Source organism: Melozone crissalis, unplaced genomic scaffold (assembly GCF_028551555.1).
Source record: "Melozone crissalis strain CALT ecotype California unplaced genomic scaffold, PUWL_Pcris_2 ptg000068l_1, whole genome shotgun sequence".
NCBI lineage: Eukaryota > Metazoa > Chordata > Aves > Passeriformes > Passerellidae > Melozone > Melozone crissalis.
Window position 1 is genome coordinate 22,876,656 of NW_026535846.1, and position 23,881 is coordinate 22,900,536.

The 23,881-nt window shown below is 48.7% G+C and overlaps 1 protein-coding gene across 1 annotated transcript; it reads right to left on the reverse strand.

Moving 5' to 3' along the window:
- Positions 1-3,568: 3,568 nt before the first annotated feature.
- CD40LG (CD40 ligand) lies at positions 3,569-10,175 on the reverse strand. The gene is made up of 6 exons (XM_054289824.1): positions 10,020-10,175; positions 7,756-7,893; positions 6,538-6,580; positions 6,181-6,237; positions 5,856-5,918; positions 3,569-3,963 (listed from the first exon to the last, which is right to left on the reverse strand). The coding sequence occupies exons 1-6, from the start codon at positions 10,173-10,175 to the stop codon at positions 3,569-3,571; spliced, it is 852 nt and encodes a 283-aa protein (XP_054145799.1).
- Positions 10,176-23,881: the final 13,706 nt, after the last annotated feature.

The following is a 23,881-nucleotide window of genomic DNA, read 5'->3' on the forward strand; positions in this document are numbered from 1 at the left end:
GCCATGGTCTGTGGTCTCAGCCCACAGCAGAAGTGGAAGATCAAGGGCAGGAGGGTTGGACACTCCTCTCCTTCCCCAAACACAGTCTTGAGAGTAGGAAAAAGAACAAGGGAAAAAAGAAACACTAGCCTTGGGTGCATCATGGAAAAACACTGAAGTCTGAAACTTCCAGAGGGCAGGCTTAAATGGGATATTAGAAAGCCTCACTCTTCCCTATGAGAGGGGTGAGGCCCTAGAACAGGTTACCCAGAGAAGCTGTGGCTGCCCCATCCCTGGAAGGGTTCCAGGCCAAGTTGGATGTGGCTTGGAGCAACCTTGTGTGTGCGTGTATATATATGTGTGTGTATATATATATATATATATAAAACATGTGTATATCTTTATCTATCTATATATCTATATACTTTTTTTTTTTAGTAAGATCAGTGTGTATTGAACCATACAAACACCTCTCCCAGCAGATCTCCGTGCTGCTGCTTGGGCAGCGCTGCTCATCCATCACCCGCTGTGCCAGTCCTGCTGATGTGCCCTGCAAACTCATTACCCTCAAACCCCTTAACTCAGAACAAAAATCAGTTTGGAAATGGTAAAATCCACAGCCTGAGGACTTGCATAGAGGCCTCACGTCAAGGAAAAAATCAATGTATTGACAACCTTTGAACTTTCCATGGGGAGAGCAAACAGTGCCAGCTATGGCAACAGGCAGGGCTGGGGGAGAAGGACACAGCGGAATGGCAGCAATTGCCTCTCGTCCTCTCTCACACACTACCTCACATCTGAATCCCACTGGCTATTTTTGGCAAGTCAAGAAACAGAGGCAAGAAACAAAAGCCCTGATAAAGGCAGCCGTGGGAGCAGGGGCTGGAGTTGGTCAGGCAACCCACAGGCAGGAGAGATGACAGCTGGCATCTGCTGCCCTTGCTGCAGAATTTATGGACTTCTTTAATGACTGTTTTTCTCCTCCCCTCTTTGTTTTCCTCAACCATGCAATTTGCAGCTTCTGGATCCCTGCTCAGTGATCTGGGCTGGGGACCACAGCCCAGCCCAAGGTCTCTGGCAGGTGCTCCTGGCCATCGAGGTTGGGGGCTGCAGGAGGCTTCAAAGTGTGCACTGATCACAGTTTTTCCGCCTGTGATGAGCACGTTTTCTACTCCTCGCTTTTGGCCACACACACACTCCTCACAGATCTCTCCTCCCCATTCACTTGCTCCAAGCTTCTCCCCCCGTCTCAGACCACGCTAGCTCGCACCGTTTTCGGTTTCTCCTGTAGCTCCCACCCACGCTCCCACCATGACCGAGCACCTCCACCTCCCCTGTGGAGGTTTGTGGTTCTTCAGGCAGCCCAGCACTGCCTGCAGGAGCCTGGCCCACAGGGCTGGCTGTGTTTCAGTAGGAGCAGGGGGATGTGGTCAGACCCACACTACCGTAGGGCACCGCATCCATCCCTCTGCTCTGAAGCAGAGACATCCCTGCAGGCTTCATGACCTCAGGACAGGCAGGAATTATCCTCTTTCAGTCAGGCGTCCTAAATCCCATTAAAACTAGTCCCCACCCCTCTGTTTCATTGCTGTGCTAGGGGCTTCAGCCTTGGTGTCTCGCTGCCCTCCCAGGACAGGGGCTCCCTGTTTCCTTCTGCTGCCGAAATGTCCCTGGTGTTGCCTGGCCCTGGCACCTCAACATGCCCCAAGGAGCATGGTGGAATGGCTGCCCCTGGAGGCTTCTGGCACTGGCTGTCCCCACTGTGACCCCCCAGTGCCACCCCACTGCCCTCTTGGTCCCCAGACCCCCAAGCAGGACCCTGTGAAATCTCAGCCTGGATTTGGGAAGGGTGAGCAGCGTTCAAAACATACAGAGCCACCTATGTCTGAATCCATAAATTGTATGAACTGTGGGGTGATGAGTGGAAGAAACCCCACATTGTGGAAGGAGGAACCACGAATTATGCTGCAAAACACAGCATAATGCACAGTCCTCTGGCACTCAGCTTCTCTGGTTACAAATATAAGATGGGTTCAATTAAATAAATAATCTTCATACTAGATGTCAGACAAGAGTGGTCCATCCCCTAAAAAAGTTAGTTTTGGAGAACATCCAAAAAATACTTACTGAATTATAGTGAAACCAAACAGTCCCTGAGCTCTATTGGTTTTGAAGGGGGCTGTGCTGGGCACTGAGCTCTGCAATGAGCTGTGCAAAGAATGCCCTTTCTGTCCCACCAGTAGTGGCATTTGGGCACTATGTTAGGACTAGACCTGCAGCCTCCAGCACAACAAAGCCTAAAGACTTTCGAAATCTAGAAGCTCTTTCATTTGCAAACTTGTTGGTGTCCAAGATTATTTCCAAACTTTGACACTCTAAGTGTGACCTGTATAACCAAACACCCCAGGCTTGTCACATGCGTCATCTTCAAATGTTTTTCAAAATGCAATCAATATCCTTGTGCTCTGATCACCTTCCCTGCAGACCAAGCTGGAGAATAGGGTTGGGAAGACCCTAGTGTGCAGTGTCACCCAGGTACCCCCTGCCCAAGGGGGCATCTGCACAGTCCTGCTCTCCTGGAGCTCCAGAAAAAATGCCTCTGTGGACATGTCCTCACTGAGGACAGTCAGAAGATGCCCTGCACATGTGTCTTGGAGGGAAGAAGTAGGTGGTCCTGACACCCCTGTGGTTTCCTGGTCCTCCTCCTTGGGTAGGAGGGGTCTCAGGAGAAGATGCAGTTCCAATTTTGATGGTGGTGCCCAGTGCCCCTTCCACAGGGTAGTGAAACTGTCCACAGGCAAAGGTTCCTCTGCCTGCAGAGGTGGGAGGACAGTCTGGTGAACTGATTCATGTCACCAAGCGCACACCACCACTAGGGCCCTACTTTCTCTCTGCCTTGAAATCTGCAGTCCTCCCTCAGCCACGAAGCACCCCTCTGGTGCGGAGTGAGTGTCACCATGTATGAACCCAGCCAAAGCAGTGCCACCCCGAGGAAGTTGGTTGAGTTTCACCGACAGGCATGGATAAAAAAAGGGGGTTCTCCAGATACAGCCGAAAGCTGAAGCGGCAACAATGCCACACCAGCAGCTACCACGCAATGACAGTGCTGGACTTACTGATTCCTTTAGAGAAGATGTTCCTAAGCCTTTTAATGTTTTTCCATTGATGTTTGGAAGCAGATTGGTGCCGGAGATATGCATGAACCCAGCTTGGCTGAAGTGCCCTGAGCCATCGTACATTTTTAGGAAAGAAACATTGATGGCAGAGTTTGGAAAACAAAGCTCTTATGACATAACAGAGACATCGACCCTGCCAGGAATGGGGGGTGTGGTGGACCCAGACACACGACACCAGCATGTACCAAATCACTGGCTGCGAAAGAATAAAAACTGAAAGCAAATAATAACAGCTTCAAACTTTGTTCCATTTGTGTTCTCAGGGCCCCTTGGCCCTCATTAATAAATAACAAAATATACAAATTAAGAAACAAGAAAAACAGAGAGGCAGAGGAACATAAATAAGGGGAAAAGGGAAAGGCACTTTGTTCAAGACGGTTGGACTGAATTGCCAGCTCAGGACAGCCCTTTCCTCACTGCAGCTTGAAGATGCCAAAGTAGGTGTTGCCATGGTTATACCCCACTTTTGTGGAGTCTGTGACATTGACAAAGACCATGTCATCTTCCCTGAGGTTGAAGACACCTCCCACACGAATGGACTGGAGTGCACAGACGGTCTTCGAGTGTTTTGCTTCATGTGTCTTCAAGGAGGTCTGTGTCTTTTGTCCTTTCAGCAAGAGCCGGTCCTCTTCTTTGGGGATATGTAAATAAATATAGAGGGTGAAGGGTGCCAAAGACACTTCTGGGGTGCAGAAGCTGACTTGGGAGTAGATGTAGTAGAGCCCTGCTTCCTCCACCTTCAGTTTCCCCTCCTTGTTGGATATCAAGCTGTTTGTGGGGCCATACATGGTCTCCCTCCACTCCAGCACTGTAGGGAGACAGCATGGCAGGTGAGCTCAGAGAAGGAGACTTCCAGTTTGGCAGGCTGATTTGGGGGAACACCCACAGACATCTGGCCTCAAAGCCTCTGTCTGTCTGTGAGGCACAGTTAGTGGGGTACCCAGCCCAGGACACCATCCCCAGCCCAGGGGCCCAAGGCCAGAGCAGATTTAGCCCTTGTTTGCTGATCACTGGCTTTGTCAGCCTTGACTGGATATGTGAGTGGAGGTACATTTAGCTTCCTTCATCCAGCCAAGTGGAAATGCTTAGGGAGGAGGATTGTCTGTGTTTACTACAACAGACCAAACAGTGTCACTTCCATTTGCTGCCCTCATGGACTTCAGTGAGACACCCTCCAAACCCTCACAGCACTACCAAAATATGCTGCAACTCTGCTCTTCAGAGCCTCCCATCCCAGTTTTTTTCCATCTGGGGGCTGCCTTTCGTCTAGAGTCCTTCCTCCTTTTGGCCTCTGGAGATGGCAAGGCTTTACCAAGGAAGTACAAAAATTAACATTGCACAGTTGCTATCCCTACCTAAGTGCAGAGCTGCAAGGGCGTAGCACAGTGAGTGCTGTTTCCCATTGCCAGGACCACGGCCCACACAGGTCAGGTGATGCCATGGATTTTGGGACACTTTTGGTGTCATCACAGCAGCTCATGTGGTTAGTGCAGATAAGCCTACACAGAGACCTGGAAGCCATGGCTGTAGGGCTGAGCTCAGCTATGACCTCTGGAATTTGGACGTCTGCTTTCCCCAGCCTACAGAGACACCTAGAAGAACAGCCAGGGGGAGCAACTTGGCTCCAAGGGGAATAATGGGTTTGACTACCCCAGCCCAGAGACAGCGTGCCATGGGTAGTCCTGGAGGAGGCATGAAGCCCATGGGCCCTGACCAAGCATCCCATAGGAATATTTCCCCACACAGTTGAACTCCAGGCAACTGCTGCTCTCTGGACTCTGCTTTATAAGCTCAACAAGTGTTTGAGCAGGGAGTTTTAAAATACAGCGAGTCTCTCACTTCTCTGATCTTATCTAGCATTAAGCTTTCCACAGGCAGACTGAGCACTGGTGAAATGTTGCATCAGAGACGGAAAGAGCAGTTGCGGATTACTGTCAGTTACTCCAGAATTAAATCAGAAGTGCTTAGATGGTGAAATCCTTGCCAGATGGAGTGACTGACCGTGCAAGCTCATACTCACTTTGGTAAGCCTTGCTGTTGTGGGAAGTCCCTAAGCTAAGGCTAAGCTGAGGGATAGAGCGGCAAGAGCAACCAGAACGGATACAGTGGATGCACAAATGTAACAGGACTCAGGTGTTTCTCTCAAACGTGATGTGGCCATGGCTGTGAATAATTGCACCTTGACCAAACCAGTTTGGAGCCCTATGTCGCGACTGTAAAGCCCTCAGCCCGCCCATCTTACTACCAGGAGCACTACGGGTGAGAAGAGGATTAAATCAGCAGATGCAAATACAAGCAGAGTCCTCCAGCAGCAGCCACCCTAGCAAGAGATGGCCAGGAGAGCAAAAAGATCTATTTTAAGAACAAAAGAAAAGTGGGAGGTTGCTTTCCTTAAATACAAAGCTAAAAAGTTTTCCACTCATAAAAAACACTGGAAAGATTAAGCCCTTGTGGTGCATTTCTAGGAAGGCACACATAGGGCTACTGAGGACAATTGGGATGTGTGAACCCCACATGGCACAGGTGCACATGGCGACGTGACCACTGGGAGGTTTGCTGTGTTTTGGGGACACATTTTTGTGCTGGAGTTGTTCTGTCCCGTCCCCCACCCTTAGAGAGCCACAGGGCAGGACTGGGAATGCACAGTGCTGTGTCCCTCTGGCTCCCTGGTCAAGGTAGGACCAAGTGAGTCTGTCTTACCTGAGCCTGCCTTGTTGCTCGGCTGACCTGCCAGGTGAACTGCAATTGGCTGCCTCTTCTCTGCTGCAATTTAGAAAGGCCAGTGTTATTGATGCCTTGGCACTCACTGTTTCCCCAGCGCTCCTCTGCAGGGACTGCAGCTCCTTCGCCCTTAATGCTTCTTTACAGGCAAAGTCATCATCTCCAGATTCCACCCCCAGCTCAGAGTGAGGCAGGACTCCACTCAGCAAAGAGCTGCAGGTGCCTCTGATGGATGAAGCCTGCGGAGGAGATGGTGCCACCTTGCCCGCCGTTGGAACAGGACCTGGATGTGCCCACACCTCACCTGCCACAGATGTTTCATTCTTGTGTGTCACACGGGGATGCTCATGGTGCTCAGGACCTGCCATGTAAAAAGGCCACAGATTTAATTTTGAGCTCAATTTCAACAACTTCAGACTGTCTTCTCTGACACCCAGAACCGCCTGCCCTGGGAAGACAGCCATGGCCAGTGTCCCCCTCTGCCAGCTCACACTGAGCCCAGTCCTACACCTACGGGGATGCTCCAAACTCCAACCCATCCCCTGCCTCCACACCATGCTCTGAGAAACTCATGGGCTGTTGAAGAAAACCCCTTCCCAGGCCAAGGAACTTGCCCTGCCCCAGCAAGTCATGAGTGCACTGGCTACACCAGGAAACTCACCTCTCTGCATTTCAAACTTGGGCTGCTCCTTGGGGGGTCCATCCTGTTACAACAGCAAAAATATATGGGTTTTTTCCAAAATCAATGATTTTGAAAGTTTCTATATAAAAGATGCTCTGGTCATTGCTAAGGTTTGGTGATATTTAGCTCCAACAGCCCTGTCAGTTCGTGACAGAGCATATCTGAAGCCAGAGAGCCCCTCTTGTACCTTCCCCAGCTTCACACATGACCATGGGCTGTTTGCAGCAAGGAGTTTAGAGGGTTTATGGTCTTAGGTTTTATTCAATTAAAATGATGGGTAAAGTTTATTGAAAACAATAAGATAAACAAACAAGAAAAATCTCCTTTTCATGTGGGAGAGCCATGATGTAAGTGCTGCCAATGTACACCGCTGCCCTGCAGTTGGGGTTTTCAGGACTGCTGACCACAGCCTACCTCAGACACAATTTTTGGTGTCTGTTGGGTACTGTTGCTAACCTGAAGATTTAGCTGAGGCAGGTTTAGCTGAGGCGTTTGTTGTTATCAGGCAGTGACAATGAAGAAAAAATGTTCCTCTCCTGTCAACTCCAGCCAGCACAGCCACTCCTGAGCAGTGAATTCAGGGCTGAGCAGGATGAGAGCACCTCATTGCAATGCACATTGCAATGCAAATTGGCTCTTCTGCATCCAAATATGAGGAGCCTGATCCAACTAGAGATGCCATCCCTGAGTCCATGGGGTGGCAATTTGCATAGCTCCTTCTCACTGGTTGCCAGGAGCTGTTTCCTGGCCCAGGCCTTGCACTGTCATTGACACCTGGGCAAAGTGGGCAGAAATGTGTTCCCAGTGGCAGGTGGCCACAAGTATCCTCACAGCCACCCAGCACAGGACTGGAGCAAGGTGCCAGACAGTAGAAAATCAATTATTTTCAGACTGGAATCAGGGAGAAGTGGCAAGGTGGCTGTAGCTCCATCCTGGCCACCACAAGGCACAAACATACCATGGCACGTTGCAGCTAGATGTACTCTGATCAAGAGCATTTTAGGAAAAAATCAATGAGATTTCTCAATAATATCAATATAGTGTAAAAAGGATACAGCATAAAAAAGGGCATGTGCTACACAGCCTAAAAGTAAAGAGCACCCACGCTTTTAAAAAAAGCTTGGGGTGAAGCTCTGTGTGTGATTGGGAGCCCCTCTCCTTCTTCAGTGGGATCTTTATCCACCCAACTGCATTTACCTTGCACTGGATGTTCTGGAAGCCCTTTATAACCTTTTCACAGTCCAATAATGTCGACTTCTGACCTTCTGCTGTCTGACATTTCTGAACTTTCTTCAGGAAGATGTAATCTTCATTTAAGCTCAACACCTCTTCCATCTGCCAACAGAGGAGAGAAGGGAGGGTCAATGGGATGTTAGCAGGAAACCTGCAACAGCAGAGCCATGCTGCATTCCTACCATCAACATATCCAGCCTGGGAAGCTCAGGGTCAGATGCTCAGCACTGGAATGAGATGGGTAGACAAACCGTGGGCAGCAAAGAGCTCCCACCAGACACCCAACACAGCATCTGTGCCCTCATCCACTGGGAACTGAACCCATGGAGCTCACCCTGAATGGCAATGCTAGGTGACAGGAGGATTGCTAAGGATCTGTGGGAGTCACATTCTCTGAACCTGAGAGAATCCGTGAGAGAAGCAGAGAAAAGAAAGAAAAAACAATTCTTATCTCAATTGCTACTCCTCTTGTTGTTCACAAGTGGAATGCACTGTGGAAGACTGTTTACCTGTAGGAAATTGGTAATTGGATTCTGCGTGAGTATTTTGATTCATTGACCAATTGAATCCATGTGTGTGTGTCGGGACTGTTGGCAGACAGTCAAAAGATTCTGTGCAGTCGAGTGCTTTGTGCAGATTCGGTTAATTAGCCTTCTGATAAGATGGAGTCCTCCTTGTCATTTCTTGCCTTCATTGGGCTTGCCCTGCTTTTTCAATAAGGACCTATCTTCTATCACCTTGATAATTAACTTAAAAGTCCATCTCTAACTTTTCCTAAAGAAACAGAAATCCCAGTGGGTGGCTCAGGAGTTTTGCAGGTCCTTCCCCAACAGCCTTAGCAGGCAGCTGGGATGCTCACTCAGCCCCTCACTACCCTGTCCACTCAGAGGGGTTTAATTTCTACTGACTTCTTGACTAAAAGCATTGCCAGCAAAACAAAACAACATGTAGGTTGGGGCTGAATTGTGCCAAGATCTTCAGATTAAAAAAAAAAATCAGAAAGCCAATAAGAAAATAATTAAATGCATCCAAATACTGATTTTTATATTTACACCTGTTTGGGGTTTTTTTGTTGTTTTTTTTGTTCCTTGTAAAAACCTAACATGCAGTTAAGTGGTAAAGAGGAAGTGCAGCTGGACATGAAGACACACAGCTGGGCAGAGAGCTCAGCACAGGTAGCACTAAGATATGGAGGATCAGATTTGAAGCCCTGCCACAAGCTCTGAAGGCAAGTGAAATCTTCTTGCCACCTGTGACTGCATTTCAGCTGCCTCTGAGCCTCGGCCATGTCCCCCTGTAGTCACATTTCCCTCTGCCAGAGACCCTCTACACATTCCTTCATGACAGCCTGCAACCTCCATGCAGTGAAGTCCCCTTCAACACCTCTAATATTAAAGCCCCTCTAGCTCAACATTGTTCTCCACCCTTGTAGATCAGAAACCACACATCTAAATTTCAATTTAAGTTGAAACAACACATATAAAAATCAGTAACATCCACCATATCAGTGTATCAGGTAAGAAAAATGCATGCTGGGTTTTAGGCACATATTTCTTTAGCAGGCAGTCATTTCTGGCTTGAAGAAAAGTAGCTTTAGATTGGTGATTTTAGGCATCATGCAGCGCAGCTGCAGCCATACCAACCTCAAAAACGTCTTTCTGTACTTTAACTTTTTGGTAGATATTGTCTCAAGTATGGGACAGGATCACTAGCACTATGTACCTTCAAAAACAGAGGAAGTACTAGGGTCTAGTCTTTTCTTCCCTAACCTACACGACAGCACCTGAAGTGAGATGTTGATAAAATCACTGAAACATGAAAAAAAAAAAATTTCTGGACCTTTCATTCTCTCAGTTAATGTCACAGTGCTAATAAGTGCTACAAAATCAGAAAAAACCACCACCAGCCTAAAACAGCCACTTGCATGCCTAAAGCACACCCTCTTGTCCTCAGACTAGCCACCAGTTAGCAGATTTATTCCAGATGTCTCTTGGCAATTGGTCATTCTCTTTTTGTTAGCAAGGGGAACAGATCTCCCACCTATTCTCATGGCAAATTAAAGCAGAAATGAGAACATGGGTGAGATAAATGATACTGCTGCCTCCATCCAGTGGTCAGCACCATTTTCCACCATGTTCATCCTCCTGGTGAGCAGATCTCACCAGACCTGAAGCCAAAGCATGCCAGCAATCCAGCAGGGACAGAGACAGCTTTCTCTCTCTGCTTACCTTATCCATCTTCATGTGAAGATACAAACAGAAGAGCACGGTCCCAATGGTCTGCACTACAATAAATACACTGAGCAAGCCCATGAACATTTTCATGATGGCAGGAGATGTGCTGCTGATAGGACGGGGTGCCTCAGGACCATAGGGTTCATTCATCCTCCGTGCACGTTGCTGGGGCTCCTCCAAATGCACTGCTTGCAAGTAGCATGAGAACTGTTGTGCGAGCGCCTGCTGCTCAGGGGATACAGGGTACAGCAACCTACACTTCCTGGAAAAAGCTCTTCATAGTGGGTAGGTTTGTTCACTACCATCTCCCATAACAAACAACAACAAAAAAGTTGCTTAGACTTTCTTCTCTGTTGCACTTCCATGCTTTTTCCTACTGTTCTACCAGAAACAGAGAAAGGTTCTTATTTTGTATATTCATATCTGCCCTTGAATCACTCAAAAATATTCCCCGGTGGATTGTTTTTACTGTTGTGAATGAAAGTTCTGTGGCAAGTTGCCATAAAAGAAATGTACACTGAATACAAATACAGAGCTTCTGAGCAGTACTGTGGGCTGCCAGGGGCTGGGAAGCACTCAGACATTTGGTTGTTTCTCAAAAGGGGAAGAATAGCTTTTTCCTTTTGATTTCCTCTAAGAGAAAGATGATTTCTGCAGTGAAGATGCTTGGCTGAGGCAGGTGGGTTGTGCTGGTTTCTGCTTTCCCTTGTGCTATCCCTGGATGATGTCTCTGCCTGGTTCTGGGTAGGCTGGATGATCTGGGAGAAAGGACCATCTGTACAGAGAGTGTAACCCTGGTGTGGGCACAGCTTTCATGCTCTTTAGCAGACAACGGGACTTTGAGCTTGGTGCTTGGCTATTAGTTTGCAGAGACAAGTTTTAAGTCGCTTTCTTGATACCCTAGTGAGGTGCTCACCCTGTATCCAAGAGCACAAGCCTTCTCATACCCTGCCCCACTTATTTCTGTTACCTGTATCTATGTACCTAGGCATGAAAAAGGGTGTTGGGAATGCCAGATACTCTGGCCAGCTTCTGACCTCCCATCATCATTGCCATGCAACTTTGAGAAATCCATGTCCCCTCTACACCCTGACGCCTCTCGAGCTGGCTGCAGGGAGGTGAGGTCCTGCCCCCCAGCTCTTCAGGAATCCAACATTCATGAGTACATGCAATGCTGCTAAAATAATACACCAAGTAAATACCAGGGGGTCCTCATTGCTTGCAACAGGGGACAGACCTAATTTACTCTATATAAAGAGAATAAATGTGGGGTTTGTTGGGATGCAGAGGAGAAGGGGCTGCAAGAATGTGTTGAGGAAGACTGGAAGGCTGGTTTGAAGGCTTCATCAACCACCACGTAGAGTTGTTTTGAAAGTGGTATGCTAGAGGAGATTTTCTTATCAGATGTTCACACAGCTAATACAGGGTTGGATCCTGTAGGTGGGGGGTGCTGAACAGGTCCTGCTTGCCAGCAGCCCCAGGAGAGGAGGGTACACAGTGCCTTTTGGGGCTGCTCAGAGCATTGCAGGATGGAGTCCAGCATCTGCTTTTCCTATCTGCCTTCTTTCCCGCATCCTGCCCTGTGTGGTTAAGGTGTTATGAGCTGCAAATGCAAATGCTGGTAACAAAGCACAAACACCTCAGCAACTGAATCAGGGTTTGACCTTAGCAGGTCACTGTGCTCCTAAATATAACATCCTAATCACAAGTGTGGGATGGCTCCAGGATCTTTGTGGGCAGCATTTGATAACAGGGCAGAGGATGCCATGGGGTTGAGGCCCTGGCTGGTGCTTTGCAGTCATGTAACCCTTCAGCTTGCCAGGACTGTCACACCTTTGCAGTGAGGGGTAGGGCTCATCCTTTGGGAAGAGACGGCCAGCTCCGAGGTCAGCTCCCCTTCTGCCTCCTAGAGGAGAGAGTAGCTGCTGAAGTCCATCCCCTTGAATGCCCATACTCTGAGGGCTGCCCACACACCCTGACCATCCAAGGGCTGCCTTGCTGCTCAGCTCACCAGGGCTTTCCAGTCTCCTCAGGAGTGTCCTCCCAGGGGCAACAAGGTGCCATAAACAGTACTGGGAATGCATTACTTGTGTCCCCAAAGAGGGTCTCCTCAGTATCACTGAGCTTTGGACCTGGTCCCTCAGGCTTGCAGCTCTGCTGCGCAGAGGACCAAGCCCACACACAGCCTGGGGCCACTGCCAAGTGCCTGATTTTATTTCTTTTTTTCTTAAAATTGCCATAATCTTTGGAAAGGCCCAGCCTGGTCTCCTCTCAGGCATTTGGTCTCACATCAAGCTCCTGCATACTTGTCCCTATCATGGCAAGTTTGCCATAGGCAGAAAGCCATTTGAAAATCCCCAATAATACTCCAGACAGCTGAGGGCCATGAGGCCACAGTGGGGAGCAGCATCAGCTCCCTGAAGTTCTCATGCTTTGCCTTAGCCCCACCACACTCAGCAGCATTTTCCAGGGCTCTTTAGCGTTTCCTCTAAATTTAACACATCTGGGGGAAGTCACTACATGTGAAACTAAGTTACATGGCAAGTCATCATTTAATACTGTTCCCGAATGTGTTGGGACAGAGGCAGCCAACAACGTGTGAAACCACAGTGCTGAGTGTCGCAGAGTTTTTGCACGGCTATTCCTGAGCCTTGGCTTTCTCCAGTGGACAGAACCTTTTCAAAGACATTTCTGTAGAGCCACCTGCTTCACTGAAATGAGAAGAACCTGTAGGAAATGTTGAAAAGACCAAGCATGTCACTGGTCCTGTTGCATGCTCCTTGATGGAGGCTGGAGCCTTAGATGGGCTGACGAATTTGGTGAGGAGGATGGGGAAGAGCTCCAGTTTTGAGTATCCAGCACAGAACATCACCATTGGCCACTGGTGCTGCAAACCAGGAAACTAAGTCGCTCCTTGGCAGCACCCTGATAGGGGAAACCAGGTGGAAAATATGACAGTGGGGATCCTGGCAGAAGTTCAGCAGCAGCAGATCCTCTTCAGGAAACCATTGCTCCACACCAGCAATCCAGCCCCTCGCTGCTGCAACTGGCGGGGAGCAACCCTTGTGAGCTGTCCACTCTGCAGCACCTGGTCCTGAGGCTTCTACGGCTCAACCTGGACCACCACAGCTGCAGAGCAGGGGTGTTGGATCAGACAGGAGGAGCTGACCAGGCCCTGTGGCAGGCAGACCCCCAATGAGCCGTTCTGGCACCGTGACTGCTCAGAGCCAGGCAACCCAGGGACCTGCTGCAGGGTACGTGGAGCTGTCGGCCCCTTGGGACATCCTCTATTGCCACCTCAAATGGATAGTGGGATGGAGGGGGATGCATATCCCTGACTGTTTGGCTGCTGTAGGAACATGGGGGAGCGAAGCAAAGTGGGGAACACAGTCTTAGGGAGAGTGGGATATGATTCAGAGAGATGATGGGCAAGGAAGAGAGGACCCAACAGCAGAAGGAACAGTCTGCCTTCATGGGATAATCCCAGGGAAGATGAAGTCATATCTTCAGCTGGTGATAAGCCCATCACCAAGAAACCAATCGGGTTTTCTTTCGCATCCCAAACTCTCTGCACGTTACCATACCCACCCACTTGTGAATGCAAACTGGTACAGTTCCTCCAGCCAGATAACCCCTGGGTGAGACAATGGGAAAATGTGATCCACTGCTTGCATTCCTATTGCCCGAGTTGTGGTATTTCCGCTGATCAGCAAATTGTCTCCATTCGTATTCGGTGTTCTGAGTTTTGTTTACTGAGAAAATATCCGGTTGCCTGCCTCTGTGATCTGTCAAAGGCTGGGAGCATCTCTGAAGGCAGCAAGGTGAAAGCTGCTGAGAAGAGAGTGATTTTTTGGGGTTTTCTGGGTGCACGCTGTGGTTTCTTGACTAGCTTTTTAAAATGTGATGCTTGCCCTGCATGCTCTTTATAATTAACAAAAGCTGGGTGTTGTGCAGTGCTAAGAGCAATACACTCGAAAAGAAGATTTTATTCTGAGTAAGAAAAGGAGTTTGCCTGCAATGTCATGGGAATGATACAGAAATGAGTCTATGAGAGAAACCTAAATTAAGTCCCTTCAGCCCAGGGCCAGGGGCAGAAGGGAAATTTGAATTTTTCTGTCATTTGCTTTTTCATTTCTTTAGATTTTTCACTCTTCTGTACCTTCTGAGCTCTCATGTCTCCAGGACAACCCTGCCATCAGAGAGGAAGAGGGAACAGATGTAACCAGAGCACCACAGAAAACATCACCAGCATCCAGAGAAGGAAAGGTTGCATTACGGTTTCTGTTCACTATCTACCTCAGTCGAATAAGATAAAACTCTTGGCGAGTCCAGAGCAGCAAGAAACAGTTTCAGGGAGAGAAAAACATGTCAATCCTTGTGAAAGCTACATCCCCCTGTGGAAGAGAAGAGCAGAATATGCTGGTTGTAGCCACCATGGTGGCAATGGCAGGCTGCAGCCCCATTGCTTGCCATGGTCCTCAGCCACAGAGAAACCCATGTGGAGATGAGCAAAAGTTCCAGGCTGAAGCAGATGTGAACATAGCAGGTAGATCAGATCAGATGTACAGTGTCATCTCCACTGCATTTTCCCTGCAGATGTGAGAGAACATCTGCCCCTCCAGATATCTTCTCTGCCACCACCCAGAGCAGCAAAGAACAATAGAAAAAGAGCAACAGGGGGTGGCACTGGGGTACTGCTGTCCCTCTGAGCAACCCTGTTCCAAGGGTCACGGTCCCCTGTGCCCCCTTCCCTCCTTACCCCCTCACTTCCCTGCCCTTCTGTACAATCCACAGTTGCACCCGAGCCAGACTTTTCCCCGGGGAGCTGAGGTGGGTGGAGAGCAGGGAACAGCAAAGAAACAAGCCCCAGTGACGCCACAGAGGATGGAGGGCCCTGGAGGGCATGTGGCTTTCATGCCACGTCTGGGTGACAATGCCAGCCTTGCTGTGCTGAGCCACAAAGAGCACCTGGCCTCAGAACTGCTGAGCTTTGCAGTAGCTGCAAAACCACAAATGGCACTAGAAACTTCTTGCTGTGAAGACTGCACCTACTCCTCCCAACTTCCTAAAAATAGAGCCCAGAGTGGGGAGGCCCACGGCCCTGGCCCTGCCAAACAAGCCCCTCTTGCCTGAGTCACGGCGGAAGGGAGCAGAACACCCCATGCCTTCCCCCACTCTCGGTGAAAGCTGCTCTCCCTGCACGGGGTGCGGGGGCCTGCACCCACCAAAACCACAGTGAAACGTCCCGGTGAGGCTCTGCCTTTTCATGTTGTGAAAGAAGAAGGGAGGAGTGGGGGAAAACAAAACCCGGGGTGGCTGCAGGGCTGGCAGTACCAGTGCTGCCTCCCACAGCATGGCACGATGGGTGGGTGGGGAGGGTCCTAGCATCATCTTTGCATCTCTCCTTCCTCTCTGCCTGTCCCGTTGGGACAAAAAGGTAGACACGACTGCCTCTTCAGCATCCGTGTGGGACACACAAGCGAAACAAAAGCCTCAGAAGGAGAGGGAGGATGCTGCCATTCCTCTCCCCACTGTGGGGCTTAGACCAGTCCAGCCACAACCGTAACTGGCTCCAAGCACTTGCTGGGCTCCACAAACAAACCTTGCCACTACCCAGACTTGCCACAGCAGAGCCACCTCAGCTCCCACCACCCCACAAGGGTCCCTGGCCACTGGCTGGGACATTCCAATGGATCGAGGCATTGAGTCTCAGGGACAGTTTCCCAGCTCTTGACCAAAGTCCGGGAGGAGATGCCATGTGCAGCTCTGAGATGGATGGGATCCCAAGGATTTCGAGGGGGTTCGTGTCCTGGGAGGTGGGTAAGGCACAACCTGAATCAGCTGTTGTTCCACTCAGTCTTTCTCTCCTTTCCCTCCCTCCATAGGTCGAGGTTTGCCGTGAGCCTTCACCCTGGCTGAGTCCAGGGCTGGCCATGCCTGGTTATTCCACTGGGGCTGCACAGCGACACATCCTGCATGTGGACACATCTGGATCCTGATTGAAACTTACCAAGACGTGAGCAATCTCCCAAGGCAGACTTGGTAGCTACTTGTTCAATCTTCTCCCTGTTTTTTCTCCATTACACCGCAATCCCCCTGCCATGGCAATATTAATGCAAATTACCCATCTTTTCCCAAACCCTTCACACATCAAGCTCCACAAGGTTCTCATCACAGGGCTTTCTTCACTGCTACGGGAATCAAATCTGTGGCTCTTCACTCCTCCCCTTTTAGTCTTTGCTGTCATTTATCCTCTCTCCTCATTGATTTTGGATCCTTGGGGGGCTTGTGCTCCAACCTCTAGATAACTAGGATCCCATTGGGGTGACACACAGCCCCAAGGTGAGCAAGAGAGGGTGACACCGCTGTCAGTGGCAGGAGATGAGCCAGGAAGGGTGAGTGGCCAAAGATGTGAGGGGCAGACTAAGGAACACTGCTCTGACCTAAGAGCTTAAGGGAGGAAATGCTCAGCCCCTACTTGGGACTAACCAACCCCATGGAGAAGGCAGCATCAGGGGCAGGCAGAAATTCACATGCAGCCATCTCAGTCAGGGAGCTCAACCAAGACACAGCGTGTGTGGTCACAAGCAGCAAAACCAGTCTTTAATCTCTTGCAAAGCAATGCAAAGGCAGAGCAGTGCTGCCTTCCATGCATGTTTAGACACTGTAGTGGTGTCACACAGCCCTTTTGCCTCAGAACTGTAAGCCAGGGTGCTCTGAGCAGGTCATGTTGGCATCACATGGAGCCCTTTCCCTACATGCTTCCAGTCCTGTCTCAGCTGTGGCATGATGATGGGAATGCTCAACCCAGCTCCAGCCTGAGCTTGCTCCTTGGCCAGGCTGAATACTTGCGTCTCTGGGGCATCGTCTTGGTAACAAATCCCCCATAAAATCCCTGTGAACCTGTGAGAGAGCAGAGAACAACTCTGCCATCTACTGATTCCTCCAGCTCCTCTCCCTGCCTGATCCACATCTCCATTGCTGCCTCACACAGCCATCTGGAAAACTGTGGCTAAAAATGAAGGGTCTCCATGCTGGAATGTGATGCCACAGGAGACGCCAGAGAGGCCCTGCAGTCAAGCCCACATCCTGCCTCAATGCCCAGTGGCCCTGGGACGTAGCCACAGTTCAGGCTGCAGAGGTGAAAAGAGCAAAGTAAAGTTGCAAAAGCTGCTGCTGACATAACAATGTACTTTGTTCTCATGCCAGGGACAAAACCTGCTCAGAGAAAATAAAATGTCTGGTTTCCATAAAACATGGATGTTTCAGGAATTCCTCCATCTGAAGAGACCTCGGGTGCAGGTTTCCTTTGCAAGGAAGTGGCACCTCATGATTGGTGCGTGCATTGTCAAGGTTTGCAATGGCTTTCCCCACAGTTCATGGGAGCAGGGCTGGCTCAGTGTGTGCTCAGCCCAAACACCGGCAGCCACAGTGGGGAAGAGTGGGTGAGAGCATCAAGCCAGCCTGGCAGCCCTGACACCTGGACCAGAGGCGGTGCAAAGCCTGGGCTTGGGCTGAGCACTGACCCTGCTCAGCTGGTTCTGCTGATGGCCAAAGGAATATAGACAGCCCTCAGACACAAGTGAATGTCCTACCTTTTGCAGAATCTCCTGACTGTGGGCTGAGTACAGACATCTGAGCAGCACAATACCCTACAGAACCATCAGAGGTGGCTCCAGCCTGTGTGGATCACAGCCAGCAAGGCTCTGACATGAAAGCAGGTTATCTCCAGGAGGATGCTGCAGCCCCAGCTCCTGCATCCCGCTGATGCTGGGAGCAAGGCCGCTACAATTTCTAGGTACCAGAGGCTCTTACTGGCAGACAGAGGGTGCTTCTTGGAGCTCACTGTCTATTTACAGAGGCTTGGAGACCTCAGCTCATCTCATATTTACCACAGGGGCCAGAGGTGCATCCAGGTAGCATCTGCAGAGCACCAGCCTTCTTGTATCCCCATGCCCAGCCTCTCTCCCACCATACTCAGGCTGTGACAGGCTGGGGGCTGGAAACCCTTGAATGTGTCAGCTGCTCCATCCTTGCTAGAGCTTTCCCACAAGATGCGAAAAAAAATGTGTAGAAAAAACAGAGAAACATAGCTTGTTCAAGCACTCTGTTTAAGGGGATGATGGTGCTAAAAAAGCCCCAAACCAGAAATGATTATGCACATGCAGGTCCCCCCGGGATGAAGTCACACCAGAGGCACAAGTTTCTCATGGAGAAGACTTGTGCAAACATAACTCATGCACAGTAAATCAGACACAGGTCTATGTGCCTCATGAGCGGATGCTACTTATGGGTCCAGATCACCACATCAAATTGCAGGGCCATGGGATTTCAGCTTCTTTGCTGGTGCCCAGGCTCATCCAGAGTCCCCGGCAGCAGACAAGACCTGGCCTGGGGACACACAGATGCTTTTCAGGACCCACGTTTTCTTTCCAGAGGAGCTCCCTAATAAGCCCAAGCTGTTGGACATATTTCTTCTCACTCACTTGAATGAGTCACCAAACTCCAGAGGCTCTAATTCTCTTTTAGCAGAAAAGCAACCTTATTTCAAAGTGGAAAATCTTTGGCCTGAAGCACCCTGCACAGCTGGAGGGAAGCATTATGCAAGGCGATGCAGTCAGAGAGGCGTGAATGCTGGAATGGCCACTTCACTGTAAAATACAGTGAAAGGAAAACCCCAGACACCCTGTTCAAGGAAAACACTACTGGCACTAAGCCTAAGGACAGGGAAAAAAGGACCATTTCTCCCCACTGTTCAGGGAGGGGAAGATGAACATGCAACAATCACCATTTTGCTGAGCCACAAGGAAATCTACCTACGTAAGTATTGTGTTGTCATCTCTATGACAGTAACTGGGGGAATCATACCGGAAACTGGGTTCAGTGGTTGGACAGGAAGGAAAGCAAACCCAGAGCACATCCCAATTTGTGCCCTCAGCATCAGCCTCCTTGCATCCCCTTGCAGGCCATGAGCCAGCCAGGATGTGGATCCTGTTTGCCTTTGGGATCTGGGCATATGGATGGAGAGATCTGGAAGGCAGGACACTCACTTTCTCTTGCTGCCTGTGTCTGGTTGCTTATGATATCTTAGATAAGTCACCTGGTCTCAGTTTCATCACTGGTGAAGTGAGGCATCTCTGTTTCTGTGTTAAGATCCAGAGATATAAACAGCCAAATAGATTCAGCCTATATAGAAAATAATCACTATACCAGCTCTAATCTGCAGAGCAGTATAATTTCAAAGTGCATTGTATCTTGAAGTGAGGATGCAGGATAAGCAAAATCTTCCCCCCCTCCCCCGGAGTCTGTTTTGGACATGATGGTAATTTCAGAGTCATATCCAAGCCCTTATGTCAAAATTTTTTCATCTTCCTCCCCTGTCTTTTTGAGTGGCTGGGTCGGCATCTGACAGCAAGGTCAACCCACCACAAGGTCTCAGCCCTCCCATGAGCTGCCCTTGAGTTCCTACTCTGCAATGCAGGTCCCGAGGACATCACTGCTCTTCCTGGCTTCCTTTCCCAGGAATTCATCCTAATTTTCCAAGAACTGAGCTGAATCACACAGCTATTACTGACGTAGCGCAATGCTGGGTCTTGGTGCTGTCACAAGCACACAGCTGTGAAGCTCTGTTGCACAGACACATGAGGCAGAGAGACTAAGTCACAGCCTGGATTTGGTGCAGGACGCCAAATTTATCCCAAATTTCCTTCATAACAGCAGAGCATGCAACCTCTGGAGTGGTTGTTGGGGGTCTTTGAAAAGAGGAGCCAGGTGGGGTTTTTTAACTTTTGCAGGGCAAAAAAATCAATGGAACCGAAAGTAGGTTCACACCACTGTGCCCACCCATGCAAAACTATCACGAACCACAAAACCAGGTAATTACACAATCTCCTTCCAATGTTTACTAGTTTCATTTTCTCAGCACTGGCTTCTGCTTACAGCAGCCTCAGAAGACTTTAGGTAGAAAGGACCTCTTGGTCTGCAATAGCCAGAAAACCCATTAAGCTTGTCCTAGAGGGTAGAAGCATATGATTCAGGTTTCTGAGAATGAGCCCCAGTTTTCAAATAATCTTGAAAGAGATTTGTACAAACTCAGAGCTCTCACAGCACCTTCATTCATATACCTGAGATCACAGGGAGAAGACATAAAGCAAAATTTCCACCCTGTGTGGTGCGGAAGGTCAGGCATCTCCCAGGAGAACAGAGCTGAAGTCCAAGATGCCCTGGAAAGAACTGTTTGGAAGGGTCAGATCTGATTGACAGCAGGCAACAGCTATCTCTCAGACAAACTATGTCCTTTAAGCCCATTTCAGGAGCTGCCAAACACTGTCCCCACTGATATCCACACCAGGTTCCCCAGGTTCTCTTTGGTCATGGCCAAAGGCACCATCACAAAGAAAAGAACTGGATAATCACTCCTTGCTCTAAGCAGATTTACCAAAACCCTGAAATATATCTCTCCAGCCTTGGCAAGAAGCACGATTTACAATCCCTTTGCACAGGTGGGGGCATGCCACCCTGCTTGCATGGCACAGGAGAAGCAATATTCCCTGGAAACCTCCATTGCAATGTCCTCTTCATACCCTGTGGATAATCTGTGTTCATAGGATGGGGCAGGTTTCTGCTCCACCCCAGAATGAAGAGGAAATTTCTTCCCTAACAGCCACCACTACAACCCTTTGCAATGAGGTGGCTCTGCTGGGTGGCCACGTGGCAGTGAGTCCATCATAAAATTATGCCTCAGGTAGGAAAAAGGCCAGAACTCTGCATGGAAAATTAAAAGCTCTTGAAATTCCATAGCTGTTTTGGGGCTATTAATGTACAAAATTAATGAGGAACCCTTGAGGGTTTCATACATCTGTCCAATATGCAGCCTTGGTGAGTATGAAACCCCAGCATTTGCAGCTTTGGGATGTGATTAAGGCCAAGGAAGAACTGACCAGACACAATTCCTGAATTTCTGTGTTCCTCCAGGGTGTGGTGGTGGCAGGAGCTCTCACATGGATTGGCAGCACATTGCCCAGTGGTTTTGGTCCACACACAACAACATCAGAGGATGTGAAATGGCGTTGCATGATGCTCAGTACACGTCATCACATGGAGCAAGGGCTGCATTATGACTCCAGCCCAGCCCAGTCTCCTGAGTTGGAGGCTCAGGAGACACAAGGCATAAAACCCATCCTACATTAGGATCAAAGATGCAATTCTGATCTCCAAGAGCAGCCGATAAGCAAGGAAATGAAGGATTTGTGCACATCAAAGTTTGCTTGTAATTTCCTCCACTGGGGGTTACATCCAGAGAGCTGCATTTCAGAGAGACCTGTGCTTCCTGCTGTCCCCCACAGCAGCCCTGAGCTGGAAGCATCACAGTTTGGTCACACACTGCAGCAGAAACACCTCTTTCTCCTTGCTTCACCTAGTCTGATCCTTGCTGAGCTGCTCTACAGATTTCATTTCCTCAGCCCTGAGAATTTGCTGGTTTTACTGATGAAGTGCAGTAATGTGGCACTTCTCCAAGCTGAACTGGATGGAAAGTTTACCTCCCACACTAGACTGCTTGACAGCAGCTCTGGGACACAACATGGCTCCCTGGGAAACAGTGGTGGCTGTTGAAGCCTGGACCTTAGGAAGAAGATCTGGCTTGCCTACGGCCTGTTACTGTCACCTTTCAAGGACTATGGCATGTGCAGAGAACTGTGCCTCGAGCAAGCATGACCTTTGCATTATTCCTCTTCCACTGGGCATTGCTGGTGTCTTTACCAAATATCTTTCTCCTTTATCAAAAGACAAAAAGATATTATTTGTGTTCCTTGCTCTAAACCATTACTAATTCTTGGGTCTTTTTCTGGTTATACAGCCAATGTACTGTTTAAAGACTGCAGCAGTAGCAGAGTGTGACAAATGTCAAAGTCCTTGGGTTCATTGAGCATCTTTCTATTCTGAAGATCTCCACAGCAGACGAGGCTTGTCTGGGTGGAGTCTCTTGGAATTAACATGCCAGCATCATGACATGGCATCTGTCACCCAGGAGCTGCACATGTATCTCTCACAAGCACCAGGAGTTCACTCACAAACCAGAGGCAAACTTGATGGCACACGTGCAAATACATTGCACACCCTCAGGCACACAGAGTGGTAAATACCAAGTGCTGGAATAAGCAGAAGGAGTCAGACATTTGGATTTGCTGTTATGACTGTTTTCCTTCCATCCTAGAGGTGGAAGTAACACAAGGCAGGAGATAAAGAGAAAAACCCCAGGAAGCAAAGAGAGATGCAGCATTTGCTTGATCCAATGACACAGAGGACTATACACACGTGTGAAAACCTGTTGCAGAAAAATACATATAATAACAGGATGAGATCAAGCAACCTTCCTGACTAAGCCGTACTGACATCCTCTGACCTTGCTGCCCACACGACAGCAGCACCCAGGCACAACACAGAAGCCCAGCAACCCCGAGAGTGTCCCTGCAGAATAAATAATCACAGACAGCACAATCACCAATACTATTATTTTTTCCAAAGAGACCAGCTAAGAATACACCACATTTTTTGAAGCGAGATTTAGGGAGATCAAAGCTCTGAAAACAAACAAAAAATAATGGATCACATTTATCCCTGAATATTCAGTTACACAGCAGCACTGAGCATTCAGAAAAAATGCAAGACCAGACTAATTGCCTAAATGGGCAATAACAGTATCTTCTTTCATGGCATAAAGACTATACACTCCCAGTATTTTTCCTGTATGCTAGATGAATTAAGTAGAGCATTTCAATTTTAGAGCCACCAAGGAATTAGTGAGTGAAGCCATTGATTCCAAAGGGGTTTAAGAGAAGTTCAGAAACAAACCAGATCTGAATGCAGGCTAGCAAGAAGGTCTCTTAGTTTTACATCCAACCACATTTGATCAGTGAAAACCCAAAAACTGGTTATTACCTGAATAATTCATCCAAACCTACTTCAGAATAATCATAAATCTCTAAAGTAGTTGTCAGCTGAGACAGCATCAACAATACATCAAGAGCCAATGTAACAGCTTTAAAATTCCTGTAAATGCTTAGAATGGTTTGACTCATTTAATTGCTTAAATCAAGCCAAAATCCAATGTAGTGACACCCTTATATACAAAGAATATGTCACAAGTAATGCATCAATAGAAATGCATGTTTTACACAAAGAAGTAAAAATGGTCCTGTGGCAGATGCTCATTACATATGTATTGATTTAATTATAGATTTCTCTCCCTCCTTTCAAGATTGCTAAAAAAGATGAACACAATCCCAGAAATGCACAAACTGAGCCAGAGACACTAGAGACAGTAATTTCTTCCTTTGATAATTCCTACAGAGATGTGCAACATTCCTGCTCTTATTGACTTAAACAAAGTCAGAGGCATGGGCAGGACTGCCACAGCTGCAGCTCCTGATACTCCACTGCATCTGAGGGAGCCTGTGTCTGCCCTCATAAGGATAAAAGGCAGAATCAGGCCAGGAGATCCTGGGCTTTTCAGTATGTATTAAAGCAGATTTTTGTGTCTGCTGCAGCTGTGTGTATGAGAGATCAGGGGCTGGATTTGCACAGGGGTATAAATCTGGCTCTTGTGCTCCCCAGTTTGTAAAACCACAGAAAGCATTTTTCCCAGTCAAGGAGGAGCAATAAAGAAGGCTCTCATTTCCCTGAAACCCCTCCCTTCCCAAGCTTCTTCATAAAAACAGGCAGCCATTCTCATTAGTCACTCTTACACGGTTGTTTTGTGCCCTGCAGCCTGTCAGTGTGGGAAAACTGCCTGGAATCAGAGCAGCCTGGCAGCCTGCTGCAGCATCAGCACCCTGCAGGATGATTCCAGAGCTGCT